This window comes from Amblyraja radiata, chromosome 11, assembly GCF_010909765.2.
Source record: "Amblyraja radiata isolate CabotCenter1 chromosome 11, sAmbRad1.1.pri, whole genome shotgun sequence".
In the NCBI taxonomy this organism is placed as follows: Eukaryota; Metazoa; Chordata; class Chondrichthyes; order Rajiformes; family Rajidae; genus Amblyraja; species Amblyraja radiata.
In genome coordinates, this window is record NC_045966.1 from 47,743,556 (window position 1) to 47,757,335 (window position 13,780).

A 13,780-nucleotide genomic window follows, 5' to 3' on the forward strand; every position below is an offset into this window, starting at 1 on the left:
TGTTTAGTTGAGAGCTACTGCTTTCAGTAAAGAATGCTCTGTTCATACCCTGGTATCTCTCTGATAGACTCCATGTGCCATAACATAGAAAGACGCACACCAGATTGGAAGAGTATCTGATCATACAATAGAAACTGACACTCTACTGCCGTATTATGGGATTGCTGCCGTATTGGAAGTACCACCTGATCAGAGATTATCATTGTGATTATTTGTAAAACTAAGATCTTTCTGCCCTCTCAGTTGGACACAAGTGAACTGAAGGCAAAGGAGATTGGTCATGACAACATTGATAGCTCAGACATAATAATGTTTTAGCGAACTGAAAAATGTGAAATCCACCTTCTCAACAACAGAAACACAAACAGATTTATGGACTGATCCAGGATGGGGAGGAATCTGCCTACAGACAGGAAGTGACACAGCTGGCATCCTGGTGCCATCGTAACAACCTGGAGCTCAATGCTCTTAAGACAGTGGAATTGATTGCGGACTTTAGGAGAGCTCCCCCTCCCCTCACCCCACTCACCATCAACAATACCACAGTCACATCTGTGGCATCTTTTAAGTTTCTGGGAACCATAGTTTCCAAGGACCTTAAATGGGGGGAGGGGGGGGGGGGGGGGGGGGGGGGGGGGGGGCACCATCGACTCCACATTCAAAAAGGCACAACAGAGGATGCACTTCCTGCGGCAGCTGAGGAAGCACAATCTACCACAGGCACATGGTCCAATTCGTAGATGTTCATCGTAGAGTCTGTCCTCATCTTCTACATCATGGTTTGGTTTGGCTCAGCCACCAAGCACGACATCCGGAGGCTGCAGCTAATCGTCCGATTAGCTGAGAAGGTATTCAAGAAGGTAATTGGCTGCAACCTTCCCTCCATTGACAAATTGTAGAATGCAAGGGCCAGGATCTCTCACTCTGGCCCCTCTCACCCTGGCCATAAACTCTTTGAATCACTTCCTTCTGGAAGGCGACTCCGGACTGTCAAAGCTGCCACAGCCAGACATAAAAAGAGCTTTTTTACACGAGTAGTAGCTCTACTCAGTATCCAAAAATCTGTAGCCTCCTTTTGTTCTGGTATTTTATTTAATTCACGTTTAATCGATAATGTTCTTTTATTAACGTTTAAAGTTTTATGTGTCACTAGACCAAGTGCTGACCCGTTGGGTCTGTTTCCCTAACGGCGTTTGCGGGGGGGGGGGGCCGCGGCATCACACTCACATTAACCACCCCCCAAACACACAGGTGGGGGGAGGTGGGGTGGGGGGAGGTGGAGGTGAGAAGAGGGGAGAGGAGGAGGAGGAAACGGGACAGATTTGGGAGGGAAAGGAGAGCGGGGTAGGAGGTGAGAGAGGGGGATGGGGAGAGAGACGTGGGGGGGGTGGGGAGAGAGGGGAGGATGGAGGGAGGGGGAGAGGGGTGGGGGGAGAGAGGGGAAGGAGTGGGGAGAGAGGAGGGGGAAGGGGGGAAAGAAGAGGAAGAGTGGGGAGGGAGCAGGAGAGGGGTAGGGGGAGTGATGGAAGAGGGACAGAGGGGAAGGGGAAAGAGGGCGGGGGGAGAGAGGGAAGGGGGTGGGGTAGAGAGGGAAGGGGGGTGGGGGAGAGAGGGAAGGGGGTGGGGGAGGGATGAGGGGGAGAGGGGAGAGGAGTGGGGAGGGAGGGAGGGAGGGGTAGAGGGGTAGCGGGAGTGGTGGAAGAGGGACGGGGGAGTGGTGGAAGAGGAACAGAGGGGTAGGGGAAGGGGTGGGGGAGAGAGGGGAAGGGAAGGGAAGAGAGAGGGGTGGGGGAGGAAGAGGGGTGGGGTAAGGGGAGAGAAGTGGAAGAGTGGGGAGGGAGGGGTAGGGGGAGTGGTGGAAGAGGGACAGAGTGGTATGGGGGAAGGGGGCGGGGGGAGAGAGGGAAGGGGGTGGGGTAGAGAGGGAAGGGGGGTGGGGGAGAGAGGGATGGGTGGGAGAGGGAGAGGGGTGATGAGAGGGAAACATAGAAATTAAGTGCAGGAGTAGGCCATTCGGCCCTACGAGCCTGCACCACCATTCAATATGATCATGGCTGATCAACCAACTCAGTATCCTGTACCTGCCTTCTCTCCATACCCCCTGATCCCTTTAGCCACAAGGGCCAGATCTAACTCCCTCTTAAATATAACCAATGAACTGGCCTCAACTACCTTCTGTGCCAGTGAATTCCAGAGATTCACCACTCTTCGTGTGAAAAATGTTTTTCTCATCTCGGTACTAAAGGATTTACCCCTTATCCTTAAACTGTGACCCCTTGTTCTGGACTTCCCCAACATCTGGAACAATCTTCCTGCATCTAGCCTGTCCAACCCCTTAAGAATTTTGTAAGTTTCTATAAGATACCCCCTCAATCTTCTAAAATCTAGCGAGTACAAGCCGAGTCTATCCAGTCTTTCTTCATATGAAAGTCCTGACATCCCAGACATCAGTCTGGTGTACCTTCTCTGTACTCCCTCTATGGCAACAATGTCTTTGAGCATTGGGCATTGTGACATCACACAATGGAACGTTCACCAGGGGCTGGGGCTGGGGCTGGGGCGGATTCTATGGGTGAGAAGCCAGTATTTTTTTTAATATTGGGGGGGCTGCGGCATCACACTCATATTAACCACCCCCCAAACACACGGGTGGGGGGAGGGGGGTGAGAAGAGGGGACGGAGGGGAGAGGAGGAAGGAGGGGAGAGGAGGAGGAGGAAACGGTACAGATTTGGGGGAGAAAGGAGAGCGGGATAGGGGGTGAGAGAGGGGGATGGGGATAGAGATGTGGGGAGGGAGGGGTGGGGGGGTGGGGAGGGAGGGGAACAGGGAGGGAGGGGGAGTGCCGTGGGGGGAAAGAGGGGAAAGAGTGGGGAGGGAGAGTGGAGGGGGTGGAGGAGAGAAGTGGTCGTGTGGGGAGGGAGGAGGAGAGGGGTAGGGGGAGTGATGGAAGACGCACAGAGGGATAGGGGAAGGGGGTGGGGGGAGAGAGGGAAGGGGGTGGGGGAGAGAGGGATGGGAGAGGGAGAGGGGTGAGGAGAGGGAGGGGAGGAGAGAAGGGGGAGAGAAGTGCAAGAGTGGGGAGGGAGGGAGGGAGGGAGGGAGGGAGGGAGGGAGGGAGGGAGGGAGGGAGGGAGGGAGGGAGGGAGGGAGGGAGGGGTAGAGGGGTAGCGGGAGTGGTGGAAGAGGGAGGGGGGAGTGGGTGGAAGAGGAACAGAGGGGTAAGAGGAAGGGGTGGGGGAGAGAGGGAAAGGGAGGGGAAGAGAGAGGGATGGGGGAGGGAGAGGGGTGGGGTAAGGGGGAGAAGTGGTAGAGTGGGGAGGGAGGGGTAGGGGGAGTGGTGGAAGAGGGACAGAGGGGTAGGGGAAGGGGGCGGGGGAGAGAGGGAAGGGGGTGGGGTAGTGAGGGAAGGGGGTTGGGGGAGAGAGGGATGGGTGGGAGAGGGAAAGGGGTGAGGAGAGGAAAACATAGAAACATAGAAATTAAGTGCAGGAGTAGGCCATTCGGCCCTTTGAGCCTGCACCACCATTCAATATGATCATGGCTGATCATCCAATTCAGTATCCTGTACCTGCCTTCTCTCCATATCCCCTGATTCCTTTAGCCACAAGGGCCACATCTAACTCCCTCTTAAGTTCCGATTGGGCATATGTGAACATTGGGCATTGTGACATCACACAATGGAACGTTCACCAGGGGCTGGGGCTCCTGCAAAGGCATATGTAAATGAATCCATTCCGATTGGATATCTGTGAGCATTGGGCATTGTGACATCACACGATGGAATGTTCACCAGGGGCTGGTGCTGCTTCTATGGGTGAGAAGCCAGTTTATTTTTGAAATATTGGGGGGGGGGGGGGGGGGGAAGCATTTGATTAAAAACGTGTACTTAAACACAACGAAATGTAATGAGGAGCGGATACTTAGAAAGAAAAGTGAAATCTCTACCGAAATGGAAAAGATGTTGGCGATTCTGCATCTGGTTTCGGAGTTGCAGTGAATCAAAGGAAGAAATGCAGCCAGCAGCCGTCCATGTAAATGGATCCATTCCAATTGGACATCTGCGAGCATTGGGCATTGTGATTGGACATCTGCGAGCATTGGGCATTGTGACATCACACGATGGAAACGAATCAAAAGGAAGAAAGGCAGCTGGACGGACGGCAGGCGACAGGCACACAGTTTTATATATTAGATAGATTCCTAACTGTCACTGTATGTCATGTTGTCACTTGGCGGAGCACCAAGGCAAATTCCTTGTATATGAATATACTTGGCCAATACATTTATTCATTCATTCATTTAATTCCAGTAACTGTTCTTTTCTCTTCAGCACATTGAGAAAAAAATTACACCTTACCTCTCCACTTACGAATTCCCCGAAACACCACCACTGTCAGGATAATGAAGAGCAGAGAAGCCATGATGCTAATAATAATGATAATAATAATTTGCTTTGGAGGGGAATAATCTGTCAGAAGAATAAGCACAGATGTTACTTTGAGTTTCTAAACCATCATTCCAAAGCATTTCCAATTTTCCAGCTGTAATCATGTGGTCTAGTTTATAATTAACCAGCAGAGTCCAGAGGTCCTGGACTTACTTCCTGATCCAGGTTAACAGACCTCGCTCAGGAAGATCTGAGAGCTATAACTGACCTCAGTACCCATCAGTTAACGACAGGAAACAAATGACACAAGGTTATTGTTCCTGCTTTCAATTCGGCGACCCTGTCTGGCGTGAGATATGTGCAGATAGCTGGATCCAAGTCAGCTGTGATGCTGCCCATTGTCCAAGGGTTCTATAATGATAAACTCAAACAGCAGGGAAACAGGATCTTCCCCGTGACTTGCCTATGCCAACTAAGCTGCCCCATCCACTCGAGTCCTACTTTGACCCGTTTGGCACATATCCCTCTAAACCAGTGGTTCTTAACGTGGGGGTAATGACCCCCTGTGGGGGGGGGGGGGGTCGTTTGGGGCTTTGCAAGGGGTCATGAAGGGGTCATAAATAACATATCAATTTGTTGCCAAAAACATTAAGAACCACTGCTCTAAACCTTAATTATCCATGCACTTGCCAAAATGTCTTTTAAATGTTGTTATCATACATGCCTCATCTAACTCCTCTGGCAGCTAATACAAGGTTAAATCCCGGGATGACGGGACTGTCATATGCTGAGAGAATGGAGCGGCTGGGCTTGTACACTCTGGAATTTAGATGTATGAGAGGGGATCTTATTGAAACATAGAAGATTGTTAAGGGTTTGGACATGCTAGAGGCAGGAAACATGTTCCCGATTTTGGGGGATCCGGAACCAGAGGTCACAGTTTAAGAATAAGGAGTAAGCCATTTAGAACGGAGATGAGGAAACACTTTTTCTCACAGAGAGTTGTGAGTCTGTGGAATTCTCTGCCTCAGAGGGCGGTGGAGGCCGGTTCTCTGGATACTTTCAAGAGAGAGCAAGATAGGGCTCTTAAAGATAGCGGCGTTGAGGAATATGGGGAGAAGGCAGGAACGGGGTACTGATGGGGTATGATCAGCCATGATCACATTGAATGGCAGTGCTGGCTCAAAGGGCTGAATGGCCTACTCCTGCACCTATTGGCTAATGTCTATTAATGTATATACCCAGCTCCCTCTGTGTGAAAAAGTTGCCTCTCAATATCCTATTAATCTTTCCCTTCTCAGCTTAATTCCCTTACTCTGGTTAAAAGGCTGTGCATTTACCCCATTTATTCCCCATATAATCTTAAACATCTTTATAATATCATTCCTCACTTTCCTGCCCTCCACGGAATAATGTCCAAGCCTGGTAACTTCTCCCTATAGCTCAGGCCCTCAGGTGCTGGCAATGTCCTCATAATTTTTCTCTGATTCCTTCCAGTTTAACAAAATCTTTCCTATAGCAGGGTGACCAAAACTGAGCACAATATTCTAAATGCGGCCTCATCAACGTCTTGTACACTGTAACATAACATCCCAACTTCCATACACAATCCTTTGACTGATCAAGGCGAATGTACTGAAAGCCTTTTTGACAATATGCGTGACAAATGCTATAAGGATTCCTACAAGGAATGCCCAAAATAGCAGAATGGTGCACAGATTGTAGTGCAGATTGAAGTAGTGTAATTTTTTTTTTTTTATCTGAAAATACTTTGACGGATTCTCACAAAACATTTTCAATCAGCAACCTTCATTATATTCATCTTTCTACAGATGCTTTCTGACCTGATGAATGCTTCCAGCATTCTCTGATTTTATTTCATATTTAATCAGATGTACTTCTTTTTCTTTTGATCAAGAACTAGACCAACCTATTGCTATTCTATTGCAATGCAGCAGAAAATTCTTCTGTGCATTTTTGTGCATAATCTTTCATTTCTTCTAGTAAGGTTGACCAGTTCATCAATGCTGCACACCTGCCAATCTGTTCACAAACCCATGTAGTTTAAGGCTCCATCACTTGCTGGACACTTCAGACTGGGCAGCAGTCGGCTGTAGTTAGACCAAAGGATTGGGAGGCTTGTATAGCAACTCCTTGGAGGTCAGGGTTCAAATTCAGATCTGCCCCAGAGGAGTCTGATGGAAACTGTGATGAGGATGAGTACATGGGAAGGTTTCTCCACCCTACAGCATGGAAGAGATGTCAAGGAGTGTCAGAGATCCCATCTCCAACCTTCCGCACGGCTTTCTGTAGAGCCATGAGCACAGGTTTCCAATCAAAGGGTTGGGGACACAACAGTGGGAGTGGGTGTGGGGGTGGCCTCTCCCTTGGTGCAGCGGCTGCTGGAGCAGGGTTCTACTGTCACTGAGGCACAGGCAGAGCACAAACAAAGTCTTCATTCCTCAGTGGACTCTCAGCCAACTGTAGTCAGAGCCCTATTGTCCTCACCCAGAGGGAGACTGCTGCTCTGCAGGAGAAAATAAACAGCAACCAAAAGCTCACAGTGACCATCATGAAGAAAGTTGCTGTTGCCAGGGAGAGTTTTACATGTGTTGGTGTATTGAAACTGCAGGGTCGGTAAAATAAAGCTTTCCCGAAGAAGTGTTAAAGCAGAAAGCATTAAATATTGTTGGATATTTATTGAGTTCACTTGACTTCTGAGCCATTGAATGAAAGTGCAGATGGAGACATGAGGAAGGGCTTGATAAAATATATCTCAAATGCAACAGTGCTCATTGTGTGTCTGAGCATTGTCTTGAATTCATGTCTGTGTGTGATAGGACACACCCATCGCCCCAATGATAATGACACAACTCCTCTGTTGTTTCAGGACAAAAATGTCCAAAAGCTAATTTTGAAATTAATTCTCATCCCATTTGTGATCTTGAGGAGGCAGTCATTGGATACTAGGAGTACCTACACCACACATTTAATGCCCAAGGAATGGGTGACATCCAATTTCTGGACAAATGTGTCACATTTATCTACAGTAACAGCATGCTACTGACATCTACGTATAGTCCTGAGAATGTTTTTTTTTAATTCCCCAGTTGTGCGGATTCAGATGTTACTGTTGATGACAATGTGGGATCCACAGACCCTTCCACAGAGTGGGCAGGAGTTACCAGAGAAACTAACCGCAGTGGGTTATGAAATATGATACGTTAGAAGAAATAAATAATATTACGTTTCTGTGGAAATTACAAAGAGCAGAAGACAAGACACTTACCATTGGGTTGCAATGAATTCAGACCATATGGAATTAAAACCTTGGGAGTATTTTGAAGAAACAAACCGCAGGGATGATTCCTTTTGTCTGCAACAGCTTTTGGAATGATCAGCTGTAAAGATTTCTCTTCCTGCCTTGGCTCCTTGGAAATTTTCTCTCCCACTATTTTGCCATCACCATTGATGCAAACAAGTCTCATTGACTCAGTGACCTTTGACACAGAGCAGGTCAGGGTAACGTTGTCTCCCTCAGTCGCTGCATTAGATTGTTCAGCTGGGAAACAAGAAATTCACTGAGAATTAAAACAACAGCTGGAGTTTCTGCCCAATGTTTTTTTAAACCCTGATGCCTGTAAAACTAATCCAAAGGATCACTGACAAGCTTTTGCACCAACGTTGAGAACACCAACTTTGAGAATAATCACCAATTCCCACAATGCTCCCACTACCCACAGTGCTGGACATAACACCCTCCATGAATTGTAGCCTTTTTCATATTTCAAGATGACTCTAAAGATTAATCAGCAACTTCCGGTGGAAAAGAGGAATTTGGACATTATTTGAGGAGCATCTGAGTGAGACGTTCAGAATAGTGACCACTATTGTTGTAACAGGTTACTCTGCAAGCAGCATATAGAAACATAGAAACATAGAAAATAGGTGCAGGAGGAGGACATTCGGCACTTTGAGCCAGCACCGCCATTCATCGTGATCATGGCTGATCGTCCCCTATCAATAACCCGTGCCTGCCTTCTCCCCATATCCCTTGACTCCACTAGCACCTAGAGCTCTATCTAACTCTCTCTTATATCCATCCAGTGGCTTGGCCTCCACTGCTCTCTGTGGCAGGGAATTCCATAAATTCACAACTCTCTGGGTGAAAAAGATTTTTCTCACCTCAGTCTTAAATTACCTCCCCTTTATTCTAAGACTGTGGCCCCTGGTTGGGAACATTTTCCCTGCATCTAGCTTGTCCAGTCCTTTTATAATTTTACTTCGGAGTCACGTGAGTGACTACGTGAAGAAGGTCGTCAGAACGCATGCGCGTCAATTACGCAGACGCATTATGCATCGACTGACTGGCAGGCACGTCTCTCCTGCCAGCGGTAAGTTTAAACCTGCAGGTAAGTTTTGTATTCCTTACCAGGTTCTGTTTTTTCTTGCAGGAATCTCTTTTTACAGAGGTTTCCTGCTGGATATTTTCGGGGCGAAGTCCGGACGGGCTGCGGGAAAACCGGTTATGGGCCGTGGGGAGACTCCGGTCCGGACCGCGGAAGTGCGGGTTCGCTACCCCAGTCGCTGACATGCGGTCAGCGGTTCCCAGATGCTGTGGTTCCCGTGGAGGGGGTAAATCCAGGAGAAGTCACACCAGAGTCGCTGATCAGCGGCTCCCAGACTGCTGTGGTACCCTTGAAAGGGGGTAAAACCAACAATGTCGGTCAGGCCTTTGGACTCGGGCAAGTCAGGCCAGGAGGGTTCCCCTCCTTCAATGGGTAGTGTCTTCGGACGTCTAACCCACATGGAGCACCTAATGGAGAGTTTGCTCCACAATGATATGCTCCAAAGGAGGGAGCTATCATTCCGGGACTCCTCGGGAGCCCGCGGCAGCGGCACCTGTTACAGGGCTGCACAATGTCTCCCTCTCAGAGAAGGGGAGCATTCGGGGTCAGTTTTCTAGCTATGGGTAAAATGGAGCATGGATAGCGCCCTCGGGCGTTTATCTCTAAAATGTGATGTCCCTTCCTGGTATAGGTCCGTAGGAGGGGCCATATCAGCACAGGTATCCTCAGGGGCCTGCGGCAGCACCTGTTTCAGGGCTTCCTACGAACCTCCCTCTCTGTGGAGGGGAGTGCAAGTGGTCAGTGTGTAACTGACTTTAAATTCTAAAGTATGTCATACTGGAGCACATGCGCATGTCTTCAAGGGAATCCTCGCAAATGAAGGTGTTGCTGCCAGAAGAGTCGGTTACCAGCCATTGGCAGAATACCCGGAAGGGGCCAGAGTTCCCCTCACGCTACAAGTGCCGGCAGTGAACAGTGCTATCAGGGGTGACATTAGAGGAGCCGCCGAATCTTCTCTTCAGGTAAGACCTATTCAACAGGTAAGACCTGGATGAGGAAAGAAAAGCTGTCGGACCAATCAAGGTACCAACGACGAGCAAAGCTTCATCGTTTCGGTGACAACACACCCCACACCTCCATCGGCAGTAAGCGGTTCACTGAAGCTGGTGGTAGCGTGAAAGCTGGGCAGAGGCCTTTTAAGCAAAGGCCCAAGTCGGTCTCAGGAAAAATATGGAATCCACGCACCCTACCAGTCCTACTCTCCAACCAAGGTAACCATGCAGGTAGGTGGGTCTGGCACTTCCAAAACATGGGGTATGTGGACCACTTACAAGTTGGTAATATTTACACTTGTTTTTTGTACAAATGATAATGATAACATGTGATTAGTTTATGTGTTGTATGAAAGCACTCCCCTTGATAAGGATGGAAGGGGCCCTAGTGGCCTTCCAACATACAAATGGTTAAGGCATTGCCATCTACTTGGTGGCATCTAACCATGTTAAACTGCACAATACTAGGGTTCCAAGCTGGCTTGGAATTGGGGCCAGAGTTGTTTTTCGAGGCAGCCTCTGTATTATGGCCAGAGTTGGCATTCGAGGCAGGCACGGAATTATGGCAGGCGTGGCCTGTTCATTGTGAAAGATGGAGAATGTCGTTTAACTCGCATGTGCAGTATAAACTTCAGAATAGGAAACTTCGTTACTGACTAACAACTGATTTCCATAGGATCTTTATGGCATGCTTCGATCTCAAAGATACATTCTATTCAGTTCCCATTCACAGGGATCACCGGAGACATTTGAAATTTATCTGGATGAGGCAATGATAACTGTTAAAGCATTGCAAAATGGGCTAACTTCAGCTCCCAAGTTATTTACTAAAATCTTGTAACTTGGACTGCTCAGAGCTTAAAAACACTTGTTATATCTTGTCCGGATGAAATTTTAACTGTATTTTGCTAAAATTAACTGTTTCAGCCTCAAACTATATTTGAGAAATTGGGGTTCCTCATCCATCCAGTTAAATTTAAGTTGATACCAACTAGACTTATTGATTATTGGGATTTACCTTTAACTATTAATTTGCTTGTGATTCCGCCCTGGGGCAAGAGATTGGAATTAATAGAAGCCTGTAACAACCTTGTTGTTATAAAACAGCTTTCTATTCATCAAGTGTAATTGGCAATATCGTAGCTGTGATTCAGCTGTGTAAGTGGGGCTTTTGCATGATCAGAACTTACATCATGCAAAGTAGAAACCTCTCAAGTGCCATGTAGGCCATTGTTCACAGACCTATGATATTACCAGCTGAAGCTACCAAAGTCACAATGGTGGACAAACAGTATTCAGCATTGCTCCAGTAGTTTTGGTCAGTAAATCGTCAGTTATATCACAAACTGCTGCTAGTGCTCAAAGATGGAAAATTACGAATGCCATCTCTAGTTCAAAGGTTCAAAGGTTCAAAGGTTGTATTTATTGTCACATACACCTAGGTGTAGTGAAATTCTTTTTGCCAATGCAGCACTTAAAAAAGAATACAAACATACCAATAATAAATAGCTTCAACATAAAAACATAAAAACATCCCCCCACAATGGTTCCCATTATGGGGGAAGGCACAAAGTCCAGTCCCATCCCCAATGTTCACCCATAGTCGGGCCTATTGAGGCCTCCACAGTTGCCTTCACGGAGGCCCGATGTTCCAGGCCGTCCTCGCCGGGTGATGGTGTTCCGGCGTCGGGAGAGTCCTCTCAGCGGCCTGGGAACCCTGGAGCGGCCGCCTCCCTACTCGAGACCGTGGCTTCCGGAGCCGACAAGGCCGCGCCGAATGGAGCTCAACTGGCGATCTCGTCGCGAGATCCCAGGCTCCCGATGTAAGTTCAGCGCTGCCGCCCGCAGCTCCGCGATGTTTTTAACGCCGGTCCCAGCTCACCGGAGTTCCAGCGCGTCGACCCAGCGCGGCGACCCGCGGAGACAAATGAGATTTGCATGAGTTACCAATTCTTCAGTTATTGGTATCAACTACCTATAAACACTGGGTGCATTCTATGGGTTAAAGGGTTATTGTGCCCACTCATATACAATGGCTGACAGATATTATATCCTGCCTAAAGCTCGAGAAAATTAGGTACTCACTTCAACATTCAAATGGAAGGTTTCAGAAAGCGTGGGGACCTTTTTTAAATGCATTCCAGACTTTGTAAATGGTTGATCATCAAGTACAGTTTAACATTAACAGTCTACCCATTCATTTATCGGGGATTATTGCTGTGACAGGCTGATATTTGCAAATGCTCACTGGCAGTGACTGGGGAGGGATTATTTTTGGTATCTCATTTTTCTTTTATTGTCGTTTTCTTGTTATATGTTGGCATAAGTTGTTTTTTTATTTATTCTTTTCGTACACTCTGTCTGTAACAAATGGACAACTTTGCACCTTGTTATGTCTTGAAAACTAAATAAAAAGATTTTGATTTTAAAAAAAAGGGTTATTGTGCGAATATGCATAACTGCATGCTCTACTATGGTGGTGGCATATGTTAGTCACATGGGTGCAATCAAGTCATAGTATCCTGTAATAATTTACCTTATCTCATTTGGCACTGGTGTATCATCACGTAAAATCAATGACAACACAGAATGGGTGTTGGATCACAAGGTATTTTATGAAATTATGGCTCGATGGAACACCAAACATCGATGTGTTTACACCCAGGCTCATTCACCGGTTGCAAAAATATGGGGCATAACAGTGGCAAGAGATACACTCTCGCTACTCGGAGGAGGAATGTTCTTTTATGTCTTTTCTCCATTTTGCCTCATCAGTCGGGTCTTGCAATAAAGTCAGCAATCCCGCTTCAGGCTTTCATACTGTCTGACTGGCCTATGCAGCCATGGTTCCCGCTTTTGTCGGGAATAATAATACAAACTTATATGATTATTCTAAACATAAAACTTTGCTGGTTCTGCCTGTGGCTTGGGAAACCAGTCTCTGCATGATAAAATCAAATTATTGACTTGCAGATTCTGAGTAAACTGCTCCTGCGGCTCGGGTTTTCAGACCGATCCATGTATGTGCTCACTGCAGAGTGCAGGGATAGCCCCAAAAAAGCAGTATTTTTCCTCTTCAGGAGATGGGAAGCGTTTTTTTTTAAATGCTAATGTTACATATGATACGGCACGGACTACTGACGTCGTGGAGTTCATTTTCAAATGGGTATTTGACAATAAATTAAGTTATAGTGCCATTTACTGTGCCAAACGTGCCTTCTCATCATATTTGCTGCAGCAAGCTGGACCCACACGGTTGGGTCTCACCCACAGATATCCAGTTTATAAAGGATATCTTTAACACAAGTTCTCCCAGGCCCAAGTACACGGACGTATGGGATATTGACTTTGTGTTAACACTACTTCAACAGGGGGCTCCAGCTACATCCTCATCTTTGGCCCAGCTCTCTAAAGGTGGCTATCCTCATGGCGTTGGTCTTAGCGCAACGGGTCCAGTCACTACATAAATTGCGACTGGACAGGATGGTTACATCTGCAAATAATACAATATTTTATGTTTATGACTCAGTTAAGCAGACCAGCCCAGGGGCGTCAGGTTTCGAACCAATTCTCATGGCATACCCTATGGACCTACGGTTATGTGTGGTCACACATTTACTACAATATGTTAGGTCACCTAGAGCATTAGAGGCTTTGATACTAGCAGTATTTTTTAGTTACAATAACCTAATAAGAAGGTATCAATTCAGACCATCTCCAGGTGGTTCAAAGGGAGTTTTGGCTCATGCAAGAGTAGATTCTAATATTTTCTAATCTCACTCCACCCAGGCTACTACAACATCAGCAGCAAGGGTTATGTACGTTCCGCTGGACCACATCCTAGCGGCTGCAGGATAGTCTAATAAACAAACTCCAAACATTTTATAGTAACCCATTGCCAGATCAGGGGTATTTGCCAACTCTATCTTAGGTTCTATTTTATAGTTTCCTCCCAGAAGAAAGGGGTTGCTATAATTATTATTTGTTCATT

At 47.2% G+C, this 13,780-nt stretch overlaps 1 protein-coding gene and 1 pseudogene across 1 annotated transcript in view; one reads left to right on the plus strand and one right to left on the minus strand.

Annotated features, from left to right (window-relative positions):
• Positions 1-13,780, minus strand: part of LOC116978604 — a 37,543-nt gene that overhangs the window by 1,722 nt on the left and 22,041 nt on the right. Inside the window, exons 6-7 of the mRNA XM_033029870.1 lie at positions 7,678-7,950; positions 4,359-4,469 (exon numbers count right to left, since the gene is read on the minus strand). Coding sequence (XP_032885761.1) covers positions 4,359-4,469; positions 7,678-7,950 — 384 coding nt within the window. The remainder of the gene's footprint in view (positions 1-4,358; positions 4,470-7,677; positions 7,951-13,780) is intronic.
• Positions 10,132-10,245, plus strand: LOC116978839 (annotated as a pseudogene).